Genomic DNA, 26,128 nt, shown 5'->3' with positions numbered 1-26,128 from the left:
ACACTTTGCCTCTACATATGTGTCAAAACTTGACAACTTGCTTCAATGAACAATTCACAGGAAGGCAATCTTTGGCAAAAACAAACATATGAAGTATGTATGTCGCGGCAATATTAGGGCCCACAAAACAAGTCACTTCAAATCTTTCAGAAGCAGGGTTATGAATGCTTCCATAACAAACAGTGCATGACTACCCTACATACAAAAGAAAACAAAAACAAAACCAACCTAAAAACAACACCTGATTAGCACACTGTACATGTATACACAAATGATGGAAACAAAATGAGATTAATGACCATATAAACACAAACATGCTGGCAATAAACGATTTAAATGCCAGCACAATCAATCACACTACACACGTGTATGAATGTATAGAGGAGATTGATAGTAAAATCAAAGACTACAAGGTGGTGTATTGTCTAGAATGTTACTATACCCCCACTTCCAGCTGATTGATTGGCAGACTTTCCCAAATACTCTCGGAAAACTTTGAAGGCAAATAATGTCATAGTAAATAAAAAAGAGACACAGAAAAAGAGAAAAAAGATGAATTAGAAAAAGGAAAAACATCATTGCATGTTATCTGTATGTTCCAAATTTTGTAAGTTACGTCACAGTTTCGATGGAAAAGAAAGTCACTGACTGGTCATAACCTGTTTGGTTTTGATATGCTTTGAAGATGCAGGTTCAGGACAAGAGGCATGCAGGAAAAAAAAAATCAACTTTCTTGAGTCTTATGTGCTAAAAATTGAATTTGTCATAAAGCAAGTTAAAATGAAAGTTAATGATCTTTATAGAAATAAGTGACCCTCCATCTTGGGTTACATCAAAGGTAAGGTCACACTGGTGTTCTCACAAGAACTAAATATGAATGAAATAATATCCTGTCATAGTGAATTCAAGTAGATAAAATAGACTGATAAAGCACTCTTTTGTACATAAATAACTTCTATTGGTGTATTCAGACAATAGAACTGTAACAGATAGATTGCATTCAATCTGTCCCAGAAATTCTTGTGTTCTTCACAGTGTTACCATGTTCTGTAACCACTGCGTTTCGTTTTTCCCTGTTGGTGGACATATGTGTAGTGACACATCTGTGTTGGCAACCTGCAATTTGGTTATTCTTTTAAACCTTTGGTGCTTAAATGACTGTATATAATGTTACTGTCATATAAATAGGTTGTTACTACATTGATTTATATAAAGTGCATAAAAGTTATTAAGAATTACTTTCATATGCTGATGCCATATCCTGCAATGTGTCTGCCTTGACACGATCCCTGAAAGCTTGTACTGGAAACAAGAAATAGATAAAACAAAAAAACTCCTTGCTTCAGGTAAATATTGATATATTGCTGAGTTGATAACGAATAAATGCATGAACACTGTATGATATCATTAACATAATAAGCTCTTGATCACACAACATGACATTGTGTGTAGGCCTACTCTGCTATTATAGTAACACAGCAGTTCAATCTGCCACACACATACATCAACGAATAAAACCTGAACAATTCAACTGCAGCATGCAGTCAACTGAGATGCCTCCTTTCCCCCCGTAATCCTATATAACTGTAAGTACCAGTACCTAACACTACATGTACATTTTTTAGTATAAAATTAATTGAGCTTGACCACTGATCCTGAGGATATACCATTCCAAATCTTTGTACACAGGAATTACGTTCCTATAATTTCTATCCATTCCATCAAGTAAGATTATCGTTGGACTTTCCTAGTAAAAGTTTTGGATGGAAAAGTCACATATACAAGTAGCTACAATTTGGAGATCTCTGAGACTATGTCTTTGGACCTTCATGCCTGTACGTTCAAACATACAGAATGATACATATATGTGACCCGCTACAACAAAATGATCCTAAAGTCGGGCGAGGTCGATTATTTGAAAATTGCACGATATAATCCCCTAATCTTTCTGCTTTAGATTGATATATAACACATTTTATAAAAATAATCAGCTGCGGAGATATCGATGTTTAAAAGAGAGCATGTCGAGACGTCTGGAAAATCACTGTTTCGAGAAAAGCGCCCTAAAAGTCTTCCTTTCGACGCAATCGCGATCAACGGACACGCAAGTCAGTTTTCACCTCTGGACAATAGAAGGTAAGCCCTAGCAACCCCCGAAGAGTTCATTCAAGCACATCAGTGTCGGCGGTCTCCTCACCAACCAATCAGTGACAAGGATGTGAGAAGCGGCTGAACATAGCGCACCCAGCCCGCACGCACCAGTCGACTGGGCAGTGTGCGAGCTTCACGCTTCGGTTAGCAGCAAGCAGCAAACTGACCAATGAGATCACTCTGGTCGTTGTTAGGTGCGGAACCTATCTCTGGGGCTCAATCCAAATTTTCGAACCAGTTTCTGCTTCGTTGAAACGCCAAAAAACATGGCTCAGAAAAACGCTATTTTTTGGTCTTTCCTTTGATCATTTTGCTTCAAAATTTCGACAGATGATAGAAGACATGTTAGACTCCAATAATATATCAAAATCAGAAAATCGTAAGTTTTGACCAATTTTGATGCTCTGATTTCAAACTCGATTTTCACGGCTTCGACCGTGCGCGACTTTAGGACCTTTTTGTTGTAGCGGGTCACATATACCTACCATTCAGGCTCGTGCATTGGTGATCTGGCCAATCACAAATCATAAAAACTGTGGACCTTTTGTAATGTGTGCACAGTTTGTTCTTTAAAATGTGACAAAACAGATCTGCCTAACTGTGAGTGGGAGGACGCATTTGGAAAGCATTTTACTTGCTATATGGTGGACCAGACTAATATTCCCTAGATACCAGTAGTATCATGTTCAAACATTGTACACTGTTGAGACACATCATATGTGAAGTCCACATTTAAATGCATTCAAGGGAATGTTGAGTGAGACCTTTGTGTGCTTCACAACATCAATAAGTGTTTCCTGGATAGGGTCTTGTCCACCTCAGAGTGGAATCAAGCCAGACTTTTACAGAGAGACTATGGACCTTGGCATTTATGTGAACTGTAGCAAATTGCCCACAGTAGCAACCAAGGACATCAGTTCTAACTGTGTGTCTACACTTTGCAGGTAGTGTTTTCTTACATTGTGTACTTTCAAAGGCATAAAAACATACAAGCATACACATGCAGTTCAGTATTTGATCTTCTTCTTGTGGACAACATTGAAAATTAATGATGAATACAAAATACTTGAATCAAAATATGGTAATGAAACTTTTAAAGTGTCCTCTCCAAAGCTATAACAGGAAGTCATTAATTGTATAGTGAATCATCAAGCATCATATATCACTGCAACCTGTGATGGTAATATGACACAAACACACAATACAGAAATTTCATTCTTTCATTAAATAGCACTCACATCATATCTGTCATTGTGAAGTCAAAAAAAAATAAAATGTGTGCTAAAGATAAATTAGTTATTAACTTCTAATCATTCACTTAAAGTGAATGAAGGATGAAAGGTTCATACAGGCAACATCAAAATTATATTAAAAGAAAAAGAAGATAATCTTATATTCATTGTGCACAGAAACAGAGAAATTGAGAGCCATCTGGATATAACTGATAAAATAAATTTTGCTTGCTTTCAATCTGTAAGACAGAGGAAAGCAGAAAGATTAATTTTCTGGATAAGGGAGAGAATATCTTCCTTAGCTGGAACTGGAAGTAATGTGATCTATTGACAGCAAATCTCAGCAGAGTGACTAAAATGTGGCTAGGTCACTGCACCTCAACCTGTGAATCAATGTGAGAGGGACAGAGATAGTGCAGAAGTAGCAACACTTGTTTACATCCAAACAGAGGCTCTGATATATTAGATGATGCTTCCTGGTTGAGGTAGGAGGAGTATGCCTGCAGGAAGTGAAGCAGATTGTCCTGCTTCACGGGAGGAACTGAAAATGAATCAAGAGGAAGACATTTGAAGATGGCACAAATTAATGCAGACCATATGAGGTATCAAATCTAGTTTATCATTACATGGAAAGCTGACAGTGAAAATGCTGGAAGAAGACCACATGTACCCATATTGGTCACACATCATCTCATTTAACTAAACTTTCAATATTCACGTTATCAGTTGAATGTTACTCTAGAGGCAAAAGCCCTTGAACTCTCTGGAATATGTTTTACTAGTCAATTGTTATAAGTAGGTTGTACTGGTAACTAATGACAAAGTTCTGTATGTGCATATACTGCACAGAGCTCAATTAATATTAATTGATTGATAAATTAATCTAGATGGGTTCTGACGGACACCATCATTGATATTTTGTCAAATGGTATCACCATAAAATGCATGCTATTTGAAGAGAACTCTAGCAGCATTATGTTGTTAAGGGTATAACAAATATGTGACCCTGATCTAGAAAAAAAAAGTATAAATTTTATGAAGTAGAAGACAATGATATACTCTTAAAATTCAGCAAGGAAGCTACTATCCTGTGGCACAATTTGTCGATTAGAGAGAGAGAGAAAAAAAAAACAAAGAACGTTACTGGAGCTGAAAGAGGCTGCCACTGCTGTTGGATTCACATTGTACTCTCGCACAAGTCCTGCAGATAGAAAGATAGTGAATTAAAGCACAATAAATAGGGTGATACTGCCATAAAGGTATAGAAGTACAGGCAACTCTTGTAATAACAAAGTCCTTGGGACTGGTACTCTTCTTTTGTTACAAAGAAATATTGTTATGGCTGAACAAATTAAGTATGTACAGAGATGCATATAAATGATAATTTTGGGACCAGAATTTTACTTCATTGTATCCAATTTTCTTTTTTTTTTTTTTTAATATAACCATGTTTGTTACAATAGGAGTGCACTGTACAATAAAACAAGCTCAACACACAAGCAGAAATATGTACTCTACAAATGCTATAGGTTGTACCACCCATTTTGTCACCTCTTCATTCAATTTTATCAAATTTCGATTCAGTATTGTCCAGAGAAGCTTTCTGTGTTGAAATCGTAGGTTTGACTTTGTAAGAATTGTTATTCCTATTTGATTTTTTTTATTTTTTTTTTTGGTGTCAATCAATGAATTGCACTTTTATCACTATCATCATCATCAACACTACTGCTAAAGAGACCACTACCACTGTTTTGTAACTGTAGTACGATTCAGACAATTATGTGTCAACCAGCTATGTTATCCATCATGTATCGAAAGCATTGTGCTTTTAACTTGAGTCTTGTCATTGTTTTTTATGCGTGACAACCACTATATCACAAATAAAAATGCTTGCAGAAAGTATCAGGAAAGATGGATATACTATGCTGAATTACTTCATGAGTATTAAAAAAGGCCAATGTTGAATGTAGAACAATTGGGCCGAGCATACTGATAATAAACTTCTTTGTATTAATTTGTGTAAATAAGAATTATGGACAGCAGCTCAAAGTAATGAAGAATGAATCTGTTTTAGTGTTATCATCAGCAAAATGAATATTGTCTGTTAATTATGACATTAGGCAGGAAAACAACAACACATCATCACTGCATGTAGATAGCATTTCATGACTATAAATGTCTTAGAAATACATGATCATACGGTCACATGTAATGCTGTACTTCAGCATAACACACATCTCTTGTGTGACATGTAACCTGACGGTACAAAATATGTCATATTTATTGTCACATCTTGCACATTTGTTTTTTCCTACAGTAAAGTACTAAAGATCAGGGACCTGTTTATATCAAGCGAGAGTTTACAAGTGCAAATGTATGATTACTCATAAAATTAATGATAACCTTGACCCACTTATAATCGATTATGACTTTTCATCAACAATATTGTAAGTTTTCATTTTATGAATGGACTTATATTTGATTTAAACTTATAATTGATCACTGTAACTTATCATTGATTTAATCAAAATAAAAAGAATTGGATGAGTCTTGTTTCCAGCACTGTAAGCTCAAAAAATGATACACTACAAAACAAAACAATTAAACATACAAAATGAGGATTGTTACTGAACCAGAGCTGGTTGCGCTAGTATAGTCGCCGCTGTATGTAAAAACACATACAGCAGAAGTGCAGCACCAATGCTCCAAGGAATGTTGCATTGAACGACCCCCAACATATACAAATCTGTTTGGTAAAATTCACACATAAAGAATTCTGTAGTATGACTACAGGTGAAGGTCATACATGTGCTGTTTCAAGTTTTATTTGTTAGGATTTCAGAAACTTGAGAGCACTTGTGGCAAATCACCTTCGATTTTTGATAGCTGCAGAAGTTTGGATTCATTTACTGCATACATGCAGACCCAACAAACTACATTCATGTCATGTTTTTCAAAATTTCAAAATGTTTCAATCAAGCTAGAAATCATTTTGCATACATTTCAAACTATTTTGAGCATTTTAAAATTTTGTGTGTGCACATGTCTGCGTGCGTGTCACTCGCGCATAGTTGGGGGCCGTAAGGCAAAAAACTAATGCTTGTTTTTCTGGATGGAATTGGTTTCTAATTTGAGCAAATTTTTCACAAAATTTAAAGTCTATCCCACTTGATACGATGTCATACGGGCCTGGTAAAGTTGAAATTTTGTGCATGTATCAATGGAGATATATAGTGCAAATGGGCAGAAAAAATGCATATTCAAAGCTGTTGTAGTTTGTTAGGATGGAGGATGGACTCCCACATGTTTTCACATATTCTGAAAGCTGACGAGTGATAGATGTATACTAATGGGATGTCAAGGCTGTCAAAGCTATCTAAAGCTATCAAATTTCTGCATGAATGAAAAATAATGCATGAATGAAAAATAAGAAATTTTATAATGTCATCAGATTTCAAATTCATTCAAGCGTATCACTCTTACCCTTCACAAATTTGTACCTAAATTTCAGTATGTTATAGCTTATTAAATTCTCTATCGAAATTGTAATTACTACATGTATTATTCTATGTTATGCTGGCATCATTGTGAAAAAATCAATTGAAGTTAACTTCATTGAAGTTAACACCATTTTGTGAGTTATCTCTATGGCAGTCCCTTTTTTTCCTTGAATTGCCAATTGACATGACTGTGTTCATCTAGCAGTTAACTCACTTATCCTTTGGTGCATTTCTCCTAGATTTTATGTTTTAGCTTACACTTTGGTTGTTTGTGATATTTATTTTAATATTTGGGTGAATGTCTGAATCATGTCTTCAAATTGGTTGAAATCAAAAGTTAGGCTTTGATTTACAGAGATCTTATGCAATCCGTATTCACAGGTATAGCCTGTTATGGTACAGGTATAGCCGGTTAATACAGGTATAGCCTGCATAGCCTCACAGGTATAGACTGTTAATATGTATTCACAGGTATAGCCTGTCGCCAATCGTCCGTAAGATACCAAATTGGAATGACATTTTATTTATTTATTCATTTTTTTTTTTTGCATGGAATTATATTGTAATATTATGGAGAGTTTGGTAATAAAAATTTCAATTCTATCTGACTTGATATGATGCCATACGGGCCAGCCAAAGTTCAAATTCTGTGCCTGCGTCAATTGCGATATACAGTACAAATGTGTGAAGAAAAAATGCTCATTTTAGATCCCTTGTAGCTCATTAAAATGGACGATGACCTCCACATTTTTTTTACATATTCTGAAAGCTGATGAGTGGTAGATGTCAGTTATTGGGTCTATAAGTCCTGCAAAATAATCCAACGTTATCAAAATTCCTGCGTGAAATAACAATTATGAAATTGTAGACATCAGATTTCAAATTCATTCAGGTGTGTCTCACTTATCCTTGATTAATTTCTGCCCTATTTTCAGAATGTTGTAGCTTATGAAATTCTCAACAAAAATCATTCTTATCCTCATTTATTCATTTACTTTTTTTCTTCAAAACACAAATTTATTCATTGAGCAGCAGCTCACTTATCCCTGGTTGGATTTCTCCCTGGTTGGATTTCTCCCAGATTTCGATATGTTGTGGCTGGCACTTTGGGATATTCTCACATAGTCATTATTTGTTAATGTTTATTTGTTGATGTTGCAATTATTTAATTTAAAGAATGTCGCTGAATTTGAAACTCAACACTTCAATTAACAGAGATTTTGTGCAATATTCTTCGTGTGTGAACCTGAAGCTTATTGTCTGCAAGATGCCAAGTTCGATTATCTGTCCTAGATAAGCATATCAGACATTGCATGGCCAATTGTCCCCCCATCATAAATTAAACAGATCACCTCATTTGTCAGTTATGACAAATTTCTAAGCCTAGTTTCTGTTGTTACCTACTGCATGTACAGACAATCCACTGGCAAATTGAGCATGGGGCAATACTTACATCTCATTTCAAGTTGCATTGAATTGCAAGTCAGGTTTCTAGCTACAAGGCCCTGGTGTAAAAATACACAGTTTAGATACTGGAATATATGCACAGCATTCATTGTGTATTTTGTACATGTAAATAAAGATATGCACACATCCACACATTTTGTAGGGTTAGTTTTAGTAAGGTTGATCTCAATTGCTATGTTCTTGATAAGCAAAGCTCAGCACACAACTCAAATATCAAGGTATACAATAAAAGGCTGGTCTCTTTGAATGAATTGCAGAACTCACAGGGACATATTTCCTGGTGATACAAGATGTACAACATTGTATACCTTGCATTGAGTTCTATCATTCTTTCTATTAGCTTCTTTCACTACTATAGCTACTGTCAGAATGAAATGACATCCACTAGCCAAGGGTTGGGAAGTCATGGCTGACCCATGAAGCTACAGGCCAGCCAGGCATTACCCATCACACAATGTGAACATTACAGGTAATTGTGACAGAGGTCTGTGGCACACATTATCACACCTCAGCAAAAGTGAGTTCAAGTGAACACTGAAATTATCAGAAAATTTACTCTGAAAGGTTGTCTGCATTTCTTGTTGTTGTTGTGCCCGGAAATCTTTGGGGGAAAAAAGTGAAAGGAATGGAAAATAATACAATTTCCCATCTCTTTAAAAAAAAAAAGCCTAATACATTCCATAAAAATATAAGTTGAAACACTAGTCCAGCTTTTCTGAATCTAAAAGCACATTGTATAGAGTGTATGCATTTTGCTACATGTATAAGAATAATATCAGGGGCTGTTTGTTTGTTTGCTCGTTTGAATTGACTCAAACAGGAAATATAAATCAAATGTTATCACACACATAGCAGTATTCACATCTAGACATTGTATAAAATAGCAATATACGCAGTCCTGGCAGTAAGCAGCATATCTACAACATACAGAACAGAGCACCAATGAGTTCTATGCATTCAGCAGTTATGAAGAATATCAGACCCATGGCACATTCTGACCTTTTCTTGTAATTACAAAACATAAGAGACACGTATGAACACATAAATTAATGTTAATCAGTGATCATTCACTGTTGATGTTTCCACACCTTTACAGATTGTAAATGATTAAAGTAACAAAGTGGCAATCATTCAAAGGGAAGATTACCGGGGCTTGGTATGACGGAAGATTGATTCTCTGAGAATCTGGTCTGCTTTTGGTTGCTCTGTCCTGATCTCTGGGAAGTCTGTCCTGGATTTGCTTTTAAAAGTTTTGTATGAAGGAAAAAGAAATTCATCACATTCTTGGAAAACAAATATACTCCCAAAACACACACACACACACATGATTTATGAATATCAACATTTTTCATGCATATATACATCAACATCTTTAAGGAGAAAATTGAACATGACCAGTTTTATCGTCGACCCCCTTCAGCTGTAAATTTACGAATAAAAAGGCTGCAGACTTCAATACATTGTAGCTACAGTGTACATTCATGAGTCTGACATTATTACACATGGTATCACTAGAAATAGATAATGACTTATGAAAATAAAAATAAAAATATTAATAGTGCTGTCGACTATATGAGTACGGAGAGTATGAAATCATTCTTGGTAAAAAGAATCCACATTTCAGACACTGTACCAATATTCAAGTGTGCACATTACAATTCATTGAAGCAAGTTACCAATTTTCACTGAAGTCCGTTGCCCTGCTGAGCCAGGATTTCCAAAAGCTCCGTAGGCTGGTTTGAGCAAAATTCACAGATTAAAATAAACAGACATTACAATGTCAATGGGGATAAAAAGAGAGTATGCACTTGCCATTGTCTAGATGTGAAAAAGTCTTAATGATAAATATTAATAGTATGCTCTGCATATTTTAGATTGACATACAACATCTCAGAATAAATGAGGTCTGGTAAACAGTTTGTGCGCTGCAAGAATGCAAGTTGTGTAAATCTCTACCAAACGCATGTTCATTTTGTACCCAGTTACCAATCCAGATTTATCTTTGAAATTTGACTTGCCCATTACACATTCTTATTCCACTCTTAAAGACAGGCTTTGCTGCAAGAATAAGAATAATGTACTCTTATGTAGCCAAACTAGCCTCTGCAGTGTTGCCACTGTTCTGCAAGAAAGCTCTGCTATTATTATTCCCCTTGCTGCTAGGTACAATGTACATATTTCTACACCTGGGTAAAGAGGGGACATTGTGATTGTAAACATCTTGGCCAAGGGTGTAACCAAATGGTGGGACTGAAAGTCAGGAACTTCCGTTGAAAGTCAAGAAGCTTATTATCTTTACCACAGAGACCTCATGAAAAAATGTGACAGTCATATCTACTACCAGCCTCCTCAAAGTCCTTGAGTTAGAATGCTTATTCCACCCGTCATAAGAAATCGGAATGATGAGTTGTGATCAAATGTGGTTTTCTGAAACAATCTTTGTATCTTTGATATCCTGTGCCAACTGAGAAGTGAGAAGAAGAATGGAAACAGTAGAGCAAGATCTATTACTTGCAAATGGAGGATTATGAACCCTGGCCACATCTTGCTGCTCTATGGGCATGTCTACAGGATATGATCCTTGAGAAAAAAAGCAGGGAAGAAGATAGCCACATGATGCAAATTAAAAGTAAACTCAGTCTCACAGGTTGCTTTTAATACAGCCTGATGAGAAACGCATTGTCATTTTTTTTCTTTTTCAATATATGGTTGTGGTTTTGTGACACAGAAGTCCATATGCTTGCCAAGCAATCTTCCATCACTTCACTTCAAAGCAGAAGGGCTAAGAATCCACAAAATCCTGATTGACCATTTGATGTTTCTGACCGTCAGCCATTAGTCACATACCTCAAATACATGTTCCATCTTAGTCGCTTCTGTGACACAACCAACCAATCATAGGTTTTTTTTTTTTTGTTTTTTTTTTTTCAACATTGCCTGTTCCAATGCATTTGTGCCTTGCACCAAGAAGTTGATGATATATTGTGTAGGATAGGATTTTGTTTGTTGTTGTATTTTTCATCCCTGTTTGCTGTTCATAGATCATGTTGTCACTGTCCAGCAGGTTTCAAATACTATTCACTAATGTTTTCCTCAAACATTCATTATGGCCAGTTCGTCATGCTATCCGTGATAACTTATGAAAATATTGCTAATAAGGTTGGTTATCCAGCATTGAGGTTAGAGCTCTTGATTGAAAAACCACCTACAGAAAGAACATTAAAAAAGGGGTTGCGCTGTTACATACGGTTATAAGGGGTCTTTGCCCTTTGACTCAGTGGCTTGTCTTGGGGTTGGCTGCTCCTTTGAGTGACATCATTAGCACCTGACTGGTTTGCCTGTTGATTGGCTGGGTTGAAAGGAAAGGTGTCTGTTGATATACATATGACTTATATACAGGGTACCTGGTTCTAGTGTGATAGAATTCATGAGTAGATAGAGTGCTCATCATATCCAAAAGATATGAAATGTATACCACTGACTCACTTTTTACTAACACATTTACATTTGAAATGATGAAATTTATAGATAGAAAAGGCAAACTTGGTGTGCATCATTTCCTACTTGTATACCTTATAGTCAAGGAGTAAAAGCTTGTGTGTAAACTAAGCCTACAGTCACGTTCTACCTTTCACACCATAACAGGGAAAATACCATATGTCAAACATTTAACATTGCAGCCATGGACATTTTTAAGTCACCCATGAAGCCTGCCATTGAATTTTCATGAAGGCATACAAAAACAAAAAAAAAAAAAGAAAAAGTTAATAACATAAGTTAAATCATTTTCAACACTGAAGAACACATAGAATGAAATCCATCTGATGAATCATATTTTTACAAATAACCACTGAAGCATGACATTACATGGCGGTGAAGCACATTAACATACCACCCATACTACAATGTATTTGTTCTCTGATGAAATCAATATATTGATGACAATTAAACTTTTGTCTAATTGCTGAAATAAAGTGCTTGCTCACATACAATATGTGCAGATACATGCTGCATTGACTAAAAAAAATAATTAAAGTACGGTATGGCTGTGAAGCACATTCACATACTATCAATACTAATCGTCTGATGAAATCATACATGTATGTTGATTACTATTACACTTTTCATCTAGTTATTGGAAATAGATCGCACGCTCACATACAATATATGCAGATACTTGCTCTATAAATAAATTTTTAAAAATGAATAAAGCTTGGCACAGCTGTAAAGCACATTAATATACCACCAGACAATATATGCAGACATTTTCTCCATTTAAATCATTTTGAAGGAGTACTTTGACTTTATGAATGGCAAAAATCAAGCTGCAAGATGTTGCACCTAAATAAACATATTTTCAGCAAGCAATATCATACCCTGTAGCTTGTCTGGTCTGTTAGCCACTGCCAAATTTGATTGAAAGGAAATGAGAATAAATATAAACAACACATAGCATAATACAGCGTAAGAATTGTCGATGGAACATTAATACGATCTACAAATTAAAGCAATACAAGTTCAAACTTTGAGGAAAGTTGGATGGATCTCAGATATTGAACTTGGAGGACTTGTTGATGTAAGTTTGTAAATAGTAACGTGATGTTACTGTCTCATAACATCTTAATATCTAAACTTTTCATCATGCTACTTTCAAATCAATTGATTTACTTGTAATTTCTTTTGAGGGGAAATGCAAGACATTAGTCAGTAAGTTTGCTTTATGCTACTGAGTAATGGAGTTGACTGCAATATTGTACTCAAAGGTTAGTGCATAAGTAGAAGTAATCTAACAGGCTTGCTGATATTTTTCAAACAATCACTCAGTACTCTTTACATTCAGCAAAATATCTATTCAGTTACCAAAAACAAATTCAGCCAAATCAAAGTTTATTACAAATACGAAACATATTTCAATCAATTTTGACATAGAACATATTATTTGTACCAAAATAGATTTTAGTGAATATTTTGGAAGTAACATTTATTTACCTGAGAAGGTGTCTGCAGATTGTCCTTTCAAACTACCTGCTTGGTAAGATCAATATCAAGAGTTGTTGAAAATAATGCCATTTGTTTGTTTGTTGGTCTATGTATTTGTCTTTTTGAATCATTCTTCGACAGGATGAGAATGTCTTCATGTGACCTGATTAGCAATGTGTATGTTTGTGTCTGTGTGTGTGCTCCTGCTTGTATGTACATAAAGTGCATTTTACAATGTGGATATTTACTACTCAGTAGTTTGCTAAAATGAAATCAACATTTGAACAGAAATGTGCTTACTGTATAACTTGAAAATCATGGTTAAAAACATTTCGACAGGAATTTCCGGGAACATTTCATGGGAAAAATTTATGTAAGAAATTGAAAGTCAGAGTAAAATATAATTAGTTTGGCATTAATCAGCTACTGGAAAGAGCAATAAAATAACACTGATATGAGTCCAGTAATGCAATTAAATATATATTTCAGTGGTGTCATATGAGAAAGGAAATGAGTAGGTCACACAACAAAGGGAGTTATAAACTTTTAACTGGTGCCATGTAATCCAAGTGAATTCTGTGGTTTGTTTAAACACACTTTCATATTTGGAGTGCACATTAATTCAACACAGCTATGCTTTGACCTGTTGTTCTTGCTTGTTTTTTTCTTCATTAGAAAATACACAGCATCACATTGGGAGATTATTAAAATGCATGAACACATACGCAAATGGGGGTACTCATTTCCCATGGTCACTTCAGATTGCTACAGAGTACCAGATAATAAACTGTTATGAAAATCAGTAAAATTAAAACTTCATGTTAGGACAGAGTAATTCAAGATGAGTATAAGGTGTATAAAAAATCCTGCAAGTGCTCTTAAGAAGGTCAGATTATCTTATGTCTCATACTGCAATGTGCTGGCTTCTGAAAGGACAAGACAGTTGTGCAGGTGTGGTGCAACATGCCTCTCTACCTGTCATCAGTGAGTATTCACAATCAACAAATTCACAAAATATGCCACTTGTAAACATTTCATGTGTCAGCAAGTGTGCTGTCTTTACCGCCAACATTGCTCAGAGATTTTGACATAGAGTCAATCCAATTCCGGGCTGTGGAGGAAGCTTGGTACAAAGTGGAAGAAGTATTCAAAGTTTTAGAACAAGTTGGGGGAAGAACACACAACATGGATTATGAAAACATGCTGGTATGAAGAAGGCAACAACAAAGGGATTAACCCCCAAAAACAAAACAAAACAAAATAATAACAACAACAACAACAGCAACAACACTTTGCAGTGGTCATTGTCACACCTTCACAAGCAGCTGCCAAGTTTAGACAATGACAAAAGAATGATCAACTCATATAAGTCAATGGCAAGGCTGTATGTGACAAGTATCAAAATGGAAGACATTATTGATGATAGTAGCATATCTTCATAAATCTTATGTGACTTTCTCACACAGGAGACAAATGCTGCCCCAAGTGAGATAGGATCATTAACATTCATGGAAATGGTCCATGTGAACATACTGTACACAACAAGAAAAACAGTATTCCATGAGTTTTGTCCTACCAGTACTGTATAGGAAAAATGTCCTTTGATAGTATGTTGCAGTAATTACAAATACCACAGTCACACAGCTACAGGCAAGTAGCTGACTGGTTGCTGCTGAACTGTTATCACTTTGTCTGAAATGTCAGCTGCAAATAAAGGAAAATATTATTGCAAATTCATTGCGGAACAAGACCCAATATTTTTCAAGAGATTCTTCATTCTCTTGCTGTTTGTTCATATATAATTACCGTTTGCACAACAAACATTGCCTATGGCTAAGCACGCTCATATATCCAAGTTTGATCTTCTATGCACACCCCTATCACATCCCTATTAGGCTTTGAAAAGTTTGTAAACATCTGCTCTGTACTCACTGGAGTTAGGCTCTGGTTCCAGTGGATTCCTCATGCCATAGTACATGTAAGGGTCTGTCGAGTTGACACCAGGCTGAGAGAGTGAAGAGACTTGAGGATAGTTCAGGGAGAACGGTCTGAACACACACCAAAGGAAGCAAAAGGCGGGAATTGGAGAAGAAATGTATTTATTTGAATTGCATACGAGCAAGTATGTGTAAATCATCTATTAACAATTACATATTTGTGGACTGACAAGCTGTAGAACATGAAACCTAAATTCATCTTTGAAAATTTGACTGAAAAAAGTAAAAACTAATACTTGATGCAGAGAGAAAACTGTTGCAGATGGCACATCCAGGTCAGCACATTGCTCATCTGATATCATGTAACCAGGAACCTCTTAGCAGGAACCCAGCTTAAATGGAGTGAAGTTCTAGTAAATGCAATAAATCTATGTTATTTTCATAGCATTGTTGGGACGAAAAGCTGCTCAATTGTGACATAGTTACAATTATAAGCTGCAACTGACTATTCCTCACTAAATCTCAAAATGATGACTGAATCTAGAAAAATACATAGATATAATTTTGATGGCAAAATCCTACCATACCCAAGATTGGTGATTGCCAATTGTGCAGTCTAAACATTTGCAGTTTGAGAAGAATTATTATAATTTTTTTTTACTACAGAAAGGAGTTTGCCCCTGCAATAATGTCATCTTGAATTATGGCAGCGATGGGTGTGTAAACCTAATACAATGGTCTCATGTCATTGACCTACCCTAAAACTGAGTTTTGTTTTGGGTAATTTGCATAAACTCATATGGGCCACTGCTTAATTACTGTAAAAGTGGATATTTTCGCTCGACTAATTTTTCGGGCTTGGCCGGGTAAGAAGAGTTTGGCGTGTTATAAATCCCGTGGAATCAAGACATCACACACAGGAACTTATGGCAAGCAAAAATAGTTGTGTGCTTTTATTTTTGTGCTAGTTTCTGGTTGCGCGAAATGTGCAAAAATTTCCACTTTTACTGTAAGCAAAAGTCCCACTAAAACAGGAGAAAAGTTTGTTTCCTGATTCCTCCTAATTAAGCAGGACCACTGCACCATCTCTGTTCACTGTAAGCACAACTCCTGACTCACCTGTCCAAGAGTTCTGGCTGAGATTTGGCCATGGCTTCCTTCAGGCCCAGGTCACCTAAAGGTTCTGGGGCAGGTAGCTCACTCACTTGTGCAGACCCAAAACCATACTGCAAGAAGAGGATGGATGAGGACAGAACAAAATTAAATAGAACAAAACAAAAGTCTATTAAACTCAATGAAAAGTCTGAGAGTATTCCCTTTTCGCACTACTTATTGGCATTTTTGTTTGTTTTGGGGTGTTAATAAACATGCATCAATTAAACAATTAAAGCACAAAGCATTCTACATAGTTTACTGCAGCGTTATTTACCATGTCGCGTGTGTACATTTGTATCTACTGCACTTGATGTATTCCCTGTAGCCAATATTTTGGGCTATTGTGAGAAAGAAAAATTAAAATACATTAGACATTGTGTTGATGCCAATCTGCAATTATGTCTAGGGTTGATTTTTTGTAATATTTAATATAAAAACACTTACAACAAACAAGTTAAGGGAGTATGGTAAATCATTATTTGATTTTATAAGATGAAAGTACATGATGATCTGCATTTATCTGACATTTAGATTTAGTAAAATCCTAGTGCATGTTATTTACTCTCCACAACTAAATAACACTTTGGATAAAAACAATCTGAAACTACACCTCACAATTTCAACCCCATTTGAAGCTGCACTGACAGAACCGCACAACTTGAGATACCTGCTTCCTTCTGCTCATGGACTTGATAGTCTGTACCCACAATACCTCATATCTCAGCACAAACATCCTCTACTTGTGAACTGCTTGCTGTATTATTGTGCTGACTATACTTTGTTTCTCAATTGCCAAGGGGGGGGGGGGGTTCAGGGGGAAGAATCTCTCATTCAAGAGATGCTTCAGGATGAAGTCGATCCCTCAAAATTTGTTTTGAGTTGAAATTGAAAACTTGTATCTCAAGTAAAACACTCAAAACTCATATCTGAATCTAGATAAGGGCCAATGCCTCAAAACTCAGTTTCAAATATCACAAAGTGATTTTCTGTTTTTTCAACAAAGGAGTTAACAAATTTAGAAATATTCTAGCCTTAAAAAGAAAGGATGTCATCAAAAAAACTTAATTTGTTGTGACAGGAAAGTTTTTTGCTCCCTTGAAAATTCATGACCTTTGAGATATGAGGTCTTGTCACCCAATCAACACTATTCTTGTGTGCAATTTTCATTGGTAAGTTATTGAAATCTTCTGCCTGCAAATAATAAATCATGCCTGTAATCATGCCCAAGCAGTCATATTTTTCAACAAGCTGCATACAATTCACTTTAGCCCAGAAGATCTGGGAATACTGCTGTGGCATGATTTGTTGATTATACATGATCAATTATAAAAATCAATGTGCAATCGTAGCAACCACGATTAGGTATGTGCTGAGATTGTAGCATGTGTTTCCCAAGAAATTCTTGCAATAATGTTGATTTTCATTACAGTAAGAATTTCAGTATTGATCACTTTGCATTCTGTATAATCCTATATCTATGCATACATCTATGGATAATTTAGGCCATTTATAATGTATTATCAATCTATGTTCAGAACCCTGCTCATTATGATTTTGTTGTCGTTAAACCTACCCAGTTAACAGCGAGATCATACACTTGTACTGACAACATATTTACCAATGTTGTTGATAAACCAACGACTCCAGGGATCCTTTTTTCTGATGTTTCTGACCACTTACCAATTTTTCAATTTACAAAATTTAACAAACAGCACCAACAACAGTACAGGCTTGAAAGTCACAATCAAAAGCCACTTTATGAAAATTTTCATATGAAAGAGCTCTCTCGGGAATTATGCTCAGTCAATTGGTCATTTATTGAAAATGGGAGTGATGTTAACTCCTCGTATGATACTTTTCTTGAGACTTTCACCAAGATTTGTGATAAACATGTTATTTAGCGTGCATCACTCAAGAAGACCAAAAAATATACTATAAGAAAGCCGTGGGTAACAAAAGGAATATTAAAGTCAATCAATAGAAGGCAAAGGTTATATTACAAACATATTCATGTTCCCTCAAGTAAGAATGAAGTTGTGTATAAACGATATAAACACAAATTGAATATGATTCTACGCGAATCAAAACGACTTTATTTTGCAAACTTGATTGAAAGAAATACATGTAGATCAAACCTTTGTAAAACATGGAAAATTGTAAATGAGATTTCAGGGAGAAGTAGCGAATCTGAATTGGCACGCCTTTTATTGAACTTTGTGGTCAAAAAATTGAAAATCATAAAGAAATAGCAAAATGTTTTCAACCATTATTTTGCAAATGTAGGAGTCTCAATTTCAGAAAACATTCAAAGTTGTCCGAAGCATTTTACAGATTATTTGAGCTTGAAAACATCAGTTTCCATTTTCTTCTGTCCTACCAATGAGTCGGAAATAGTTGAAATTGTGAAAGACAGGAATTGTAAGATTTCATGTGGTCATGACGGTCTTAGTTCTAAATTTGTAAAACAAATTATTCATTATATTGCTCGTCCCCTGGCTTTTATATTTAATCAATCGCTATGCTCAGGTAAGGTCCCAGACTCCCTCATACTTGCAAAGGTAATTCCTGTTTATAAGAAGAATAATACATTTTTGATAGAAAATTATAGACCAGTTTCTTTTTTTCCAACTTTCTCCAATATAATTGAACACATTATATATCTAAGATACAAGTATTTGTCCGAAAATGATCTTCTCATAAAAGAACAATTTGGTTTTCGGCCCTCCTCTTCGACCGAAACAGCATTGTTACACACCTTGGAACAAGTCATTTTATCCCTTGTAAATAAAGAAATTCCATTGGCTATGTACACTGACCTGAGAAAGCATTTGACTCACTGGACCATAACATACTCTTGCACAAGCTAGAACACTATGGTATTCGTGGTGCGCCTCATTCTTGGTTCTTGATTATTTGAGTGGACGATAACAATACACCAGCTTTAACGGTGCTAAGTCGGACCTCATGCCCGTATCTTATGGCGTGCCCCAAGGTAGTATCCTTGGCCCTCTTCTCTTTTTGATTTATGTCAACGATGTTATCAATTCATCGAAAGTTTTTCGTTTTGTAATGTATGCTGATGATATCAATATTATATATTCATATTCTGATCAGAAAATGCTTAACCAAATTGTTAATGAAAAAGTGCAATCCTTATGCAACTGGTTCAAGGCAAATAAACTACAAATGAATATTAGTATAACGAAATATATGATTTTTCAATCTTCCAGAAGACAGATACAATTTTATCCAAACTTTTCTATAAAAATTGATGATAATGAAATTGAAAAGGTTGCCACAATAAACTTTTTAGGGGTGTACAGTGACGAAAAGTTGTCCTAGAATAACCAGACAAATTATGTCCATGGAAAGATAAGTCTTGCAGTTCTGAGTTGGTATGATGTTCAAGCTTTGCTCGTTAATTCCGACAAATACACTGCTCATGCTTTACAATGCCTTCATCTTGCTGTACTTAGACTATTGTGATCTCGTCTGGTCAGGGACTAGCCAGCGACAATTAGATCGGCTAACGGTCCTCCAAAAGAAAGCCATTCGCCTTTGTACAAATTCCCTCAATCTTGCCCACACCCCTCCATTATTTAAGGATTTGCAAACATTAAATTTTCGAGACAGAATTTCATTTAAACTTGGTATTTTTATGTACAAATATATTCGCTCGTCTTGCCAGTTATATTCAATGATTATTTTTCTTCTCATGCCAAGAAACATTCTTTCAATACTAGAAATAGACAATGTTATATTTTACCATTTTATTGTCTGAAAATCAGTCAGTCCAACTCAATAAAGTACAAAGGGGCTAAATTGTGGAATTTTTAAGCATGAAACTGAAAACTGTTAACACACTGAATCTTTTTATGACTCAATATAAGCAGCTTCTTCTTACTTTGTATTGATTAATGTTTATTATATATGAATGAATGATGAAAATTGTGCAATTCTCATGCAAACCTTTGACAATTACCCTGCATGTTTGTTTTGTTTTTTATTGCATTGTATTATATTGTATTAGTTCAGTTGTTGTTTTGTTTCCTGTTGTCCTGTTTCTATCATAATGTATTGTTGATTTTGTAACGGTCTCTAATCTAAGTTCTGTTTTGATATATATATATATATATATATATATATATATATATATATATATCAGGGATTCATGTTTGTCATGTTTTTTAACACTGGATTCATCCTTTCATCTTTGGCTCTTCGTGGAGGGAAAATGGATGCGTCGTTGCTACGCCAAACGCGCACAGACACACTGCGCGGTTACCATGCGCTGTGGCAGCAACTACCAGTCTAGACGCATTCCATCACAAGCAGGTTAGTTTTGAAATCCGTCCGACCAGGAGCAGACGTATACCCTTGAGTGTATGTTCTGCTTCAGAAATGGATTTTAATCTAACATCACATCGCATCCTGGTCGCTGATGAAGAATGCGATGACTAACCTGTTTGGTGTCTTGTTCCTAAAACATGCGCTTTCCTCGCCAGGATAAAGCGTTTTAATGCCATTTTAGGTTTTAATCTCAGGTTTTAATCTCATGTTTCATTCAAAACTGTGATTTTAAACTATATTGTATAGGAAATCTCCATTTCCAAGCCCTACGCTTTTGCGTGATTTCCTCCTTTGACTCACACATCCATGTAAATATTTTATAAGTGATTTATGAAATGAATAAATTGAATTGAATTGAATTGAAAATTGAAAACCACGTGTAGCCGTGATCAAGGCCAGGAAAGGATTAAAGCTTGAGAATTACAGTGCGGCGGAAAGTTATGTCTTTGGATGTGCAGTCTACTTTATTTGTACACTTCTGATATACATATATATATATATACACACACAAACATACATATACATATTACAAACATAAATATGTGTCTGTGTGCCATACACTACCAATGCTTTAGATTAGATAAAGGTGCATGAAAACAAAGAGAACCTACCGGTGCACCTGGGACACCATACTGCCCCTGGTATGGCACTGTTGAAGCAGGTGGCGCCCTCGTCCCATAAGGCTGATTGAGAAAGGAGGGCATGTAACCCTGGGGTACTGGTTGTGTCACAATCTGACCTTGTTCCCTTTGGGGTTGGACAGCTTGGCTTCCTGACTGTCTCGCTGACAGGGGCTACAGATGCAAACACACATACAAGGGTGATTTCTCTATGTATTTCAAGTTTAACTAGAATTATCACTGAAGGTGATTAATACCCCCGCCCCTGGTGTTGCTTTATAGTATGTGATGTCATGAGGGCAATGACGTTAATACCAAGTTTGTGCACTTGTCGAATTGGAAACAGAATAATTTTAGTTTACAGTACAATTACAGAGTTGACACTGAGTATAAAACTTACAGCAAATGGAAACATGCTTTCCCCCAGCATCACTACACTTAAAGCCCAAAGAAAGTTCTGGTAAGCTTGCAAAAGTTGTCAAATTTTGCTCCAAAATGTGAACGTATGCCTAGGAAATGTGCGGAATAACGCTGTAATAACAAGATATTCGATGGGTAACGATGAAAATGGGAAATATTAACCAAAAACGTTCAGTCTCAGAACTTACCCGAACGGGGTCAGGCTAGACTCGCACTCGGGGATAACTCGGCCTCGCTTTGCTTAACGGCGGGATGAGTTGTATTGGTTGTCCCTCTGGATTGTACAGCGTTGTACTATGCATAATGGGAGCGGCCTGTATAAACTACATTGTAGCGTTCTGGCTACTCGCAGTAATGGTCCGAGTTGTTACAACGCGCGCATCAAAAACCTCTTTGGCGCGCATGCAAAATTAGTGTGCGCCTCTCAAGCACCTCTAAAAACAATCAAAGAGGTTTGATAAACAACAACAAAAACTTCAAAGACCGCGCGTCTCAGCAACTGAGGTGATGTGCGTATACTATAGGCTTGAGGACAGCGCGCTGTCCATTGTTTTGTACAGGATTAGCACGCACTTTCCTGTCTGCTCATCAAGGCCTCGTTTGGTACCCGTAGTATAGAGTACTGATGAACATGGCGATCACGAACTGTGTGTAAATTGTCTGAAATAGGGTCGAGTTTTCCCTGAGACCGAGTTAGTCTGCAGCCTTCTGGAATAAAAGTCGGTCTACCGACTTTTATTATTTTTCTCAAAATACTCCAAAACGACTCATCATTCCGGCAAACCGCGTCAGCCAGGTAAGTTTCTTTGTAGACTCTTTCGATATATTGCAAGCAAATATGAAATGGTGCCAGACGGGTTCTCAGGCCCTTACCAGAACTTTGTTTTCACTTTAAAGACCATCATACACACCAAATTTGACCTTCATAGCTTGAATGGTTTATTTTGATACAAAAATTAGTGGTTACCATGGCAATACATTTTCCTTAAACTAACACATTGGTGTCTTGCAAAACTACATTTTTAGATCATGATGCATACTATATTTGACTTTAATTGCTAGAATGATGGAAAAGTTATTTGATCTGCAAGGTTTTGGTAAAATTGTGGTTACCATGGCAACAGTTTGTGTGACAAACACAAGGTATATGAGGTATAGATGTGTTCCACATCTATACCTCAGGGCCATAATGCCTACCAAATTTGGTTTCAATTGCTTGGAAACTGTGGAAGAAGTTCACTCCACAGGATAAAAAAAAAAAATGCGGTTACCATGGCAACGTATTGTCCGATACAAATACAAAGGACATTTTGCAAAACTACACTTAAAGAGCATCATACACACCAAATTTCACCTTAATAGATTAAACGGTTCAATTTGATACAAGGCAAGTGCCAAATTGTGTCTCGCCCATTCGCATACAAGGAACTAATATTTTTTATAACTCCTAGAAGTTATTCAAATTCATGAAATTCTTCCGTCGAGATGTTTTCATTGCAACTGATTGACAAATTGCCCTACATCGACGTAAATAAGCACTGAATTGATCAGTGTTTTAGTAGTAGCCATGATAAAAAAAATCATGGGCGTACATACTCGAGCAGGATTCGAACCTACGACCTCCTGATCACCGGACAGGCGTCATCTCCACTAGACCACCGAGCTTTCGCCCGACAACAAGTGATGGTTCTAATCCTTACAGCATGCAGCGGGTACTGCTTTGTTATTCAAATTCATGAACTTCTTCCGTCGAGATGTTTTCATTGCAACTGATTGACAAATTGCCCTACATCGACGTAAATAAGCACTGAATTGATCAGTGTTTTAGTAGTAGCCATGATAAAAAATCATGGGCGTACATACTCGAGCAGGATTCGAACCTACGACCTACGACATAACTACACCTATAGATCATCATAGATACCAATTTTGAAATTGATTGCTCAAATACTACGGAAGTAATTCAATCCACAAGGTTTTGGTAAAATTATGGTTACCATGGCAACGCATTGTCCGACAAACACAAAAAACATGTCTTGCACATCTATACCTCAATATCATCATTTACCCTAAGTTTCATTTAAATTGCTTCAAAACTGTAGGAGGAGTTTGCGACGCAAGATTTTGCAACAGACCGCCCGCCCGCCCGCCCGCCCGCCCGCCCGCCCGACCAACATCACGGTGATTCCTATATACCCACTTCACACTATGAATAATTAATAATTATTAATAATTAGGAGCAGTGTTTATCAACTGAATATGCTTCTTCCACATGTGTCCCTACAGATGGAATTTATTTCACATCACATTGTCCTTAAAATACACCTTGGGCAAGTTGTGGGGGGGGGGGCCTGATTATAATGTGTGAAGCATGAATAGAATGTGAGTCCATCAGTAAAGTGGTTTATTACTACACATTACAATAAATGAGCTAGTCTTTTGCAAGCTAATTCAGCATTTAAGAATGTGAGAGGAGCTTTCTGAAGCACTCTAAAACTGTTTTGTGGAAAACAGTACCCATATGCACAATGTTCTGTCTAGATAACTCTTACTGCAAACACACAGCAATTTCCATTATCCATGTTAATAGGAATGAGAGTTGTATCATTTTATCTCTGAAGTATATTGTGTCTTCATGGGTTTTGAAAAGTACAACCTTTGCAAAGAAATTAAAGAGAGCATCATTTGCGCTGGGAGAGAATGTAAAAAAAAAAAATGGAAATATCACAGGACAAAATTTTTGATAAATTTATGTGTTTAAAATAAACACACTGTAACTGTGGATTTCCTGCCAGATGATTGAATTCATGTCAAACTTAAAAAGGTAAAAAGAACGGACTATACAGGGACAAGGGAATTTTCAGCACAAGGTTATAAAGTGAATTTACAAAAGTGGATGTGCTAAATCAAATACCGATACTGTTACATCTTCAACTGTAAAAAGTAAATATGAAAATAGACAATGCCATGTAATGCCATTTGAGAGTTACAGAAAGATATCAGCACTAATCAATAATGCAATAATCCTCCACATCATCAAATCAACTTTTTGTTGCAAAGAATATACAGTTGCATGAATAATGTATAAAAATGAAAGATGGTTATAAAAAGTGAGATGATGAGCAGGAATTTAAAAGAAACCATGTGTTGTCTGACAGGGATGTTTTTATGGTCCTACATATAGAAGTAGACTAGAAAGATAAGTTCAGGCAATGTTTACGTCTAGTCACTGGTGATCATGTATCTTTTGAGTGAGTAATAGTGGATGCTTTTCAATTTTTGCCTTGATCCATATACTGAATGAATCAAACATTTTCTGGGTCCAGCTCACTTCATCATTCAAAGACAATTTTGATAGGACACACCAGGTGAATCCTCTTCCAAAATGATCCACATACCATTTATTTTCACTTCCAAGAAAGTTCAGTTCAGTATACATTAGAAATGTTTTAATGTTATTACCTATTACACATGCACTCATCATCTGTCTTCTGTCATACAATATTCTCCAGCCTTCACTCCTATCTCCTGCCACAACATTTAGCAAAAATGTATACACAGCGCTTTCTCGTCCATGATCAACTTTCTTACCTGCTGAACTTATTTGCAGTAAAACAAGTAAACGCTAATCTACCCAAAATATGCTAAGTGATTCTAGTTATTCTACAACCCTTTTCAAACCTTTTGCTTTGGCCATGTTACAAAGGCTTGAAAAGTGTAGTGTAAGCTGAATCTGAAGTATCCATTTGAGACATACAACTGTACAGTAGTAGTGGAGGAAACAGTTGAGATACGCGAGAGCAATAAAACAACAAACAATACCAAGAAATATGGAAAAGAGTGTTTTTATGTTGTTACTAGCAAAAATGCTCTTACCTGAGGAGCAGGGGACTTTGCAGCTGAAACTAATGGGTGGCGATGTGATTCTTTCTCTCTGTTTGTATAGGAAATGTGATGTTATAAAACATTCACTTTATCACAGATAAAATATATTATTTCAAGTTCTGTGCCGGTGCTGGTGTTATCTCCTAGCAACTGCACTAAAATGAGCTTTAACATGGATGCACATAATACCAGTTGTAACTAACAGTCTCTATCATCAGTATTTAAGTTCAGGTCAATGCTAAGTTTATGGGATTGGGCCGGAACTGCACATAAAAAAAAAAAGTTAGTGTAATTGGTTTGATTCAAATCTGGAAAGGGTTTGAACGCTTAGTTTTAGACGCATTATAAGGACAGTTAAAAATTCCAAAAATATTGTTACTTCTCCATAAGGTGAAACATGCAATCCAAATAAATGCTCAAGGTTCCGTAGC

General features: G+C 36.0%; 1 protein-coding gene across 1 annotated transcript in view; it reads right to left on the bottom strand.

Annotated features, from left to right (window-relative positions):
* LOC140233835 (uncharacterized) overlaps positions 1 to 26,128 on the bottom strand; it is a 163,166-nt gene that overhangs the window by 101,158 nt on the left and 35,880 nt on the right. Inside the window, exons 15-28 of the mRNA XM_072313928.1 lie at positions 25,689 to 25,746; positions 21,384 to 21,566; positions 16,387 to 16,493; positions 15,263 to 15,378; positions 14,394 to 14,453; positions 13,340 to 13,375; positions 12,727 to 12,753; positions 10,862 to 10,930; positions 10,027 to 10,083; positions 9,498 to 9,590; positions 8,907 to 8,951; positions 4,528 to 4,584; positions 3,823 to 3,924; positions 1,240 to 1,302 (exon numbers count right to left, since the gene is read on the bottom strand). Coding sequence (XP_072170029.1) covers positions 1,240 to 1,302; positions 3,823 to 3,924; positions 4,528 to 4,584; positions 8,907 to 8,951; positions 9,498 to 9,590; positions 10,027 to 10,083; positions 10,862 to 10,930; positions 12,727 to 12,753; positions 13,340 to 13,375; positions 14,394 to 14,453; positions 15,263 to 15,378; positions 16,387 to 16,493; positions 21,384 to 21,566; positions 25,689 to 25,746 — 1,073 coding nt within the window. The remainder of the gene's footprint in view (positions 1 to 1,239; positions 1,303 to 3,822; positions 3,925 to 4,527; positions 4,585 to 8,906; positions 8,952 to 9,497; positions 9,591 to 10,026; positions 10,084 to 10,861; positions 10,931 to 12,726; positions 12,754 to 13,339; positions 13,376 to 14,393; positions 14,454 to 15,262; positions 15,379 to 16,386; positions 16,494 to 21,383; positions 21,567 to 25,688; positions 25,747 to 26,128) is intronic.

The sequence above is a fragment of the Diadema setosum genome, chromosome 10 (genome assembly GCF_964275005.1).
Source record: "Diadema setosum chromosome 10, eeDiaSeto1, whole genome shotgun sequence".
Lineage (NCBI taxonomy): Eukaryota > Metazoa > Echinodermata > Echinoidea > Diadematoida > Diadematidae > Diadema > Diadema setosum.
The sequence above is the reverse complement of the archived record's forward strand: the minus strand, read 5'-3'. Positions and strand labels throughout refer to the sequence as shown.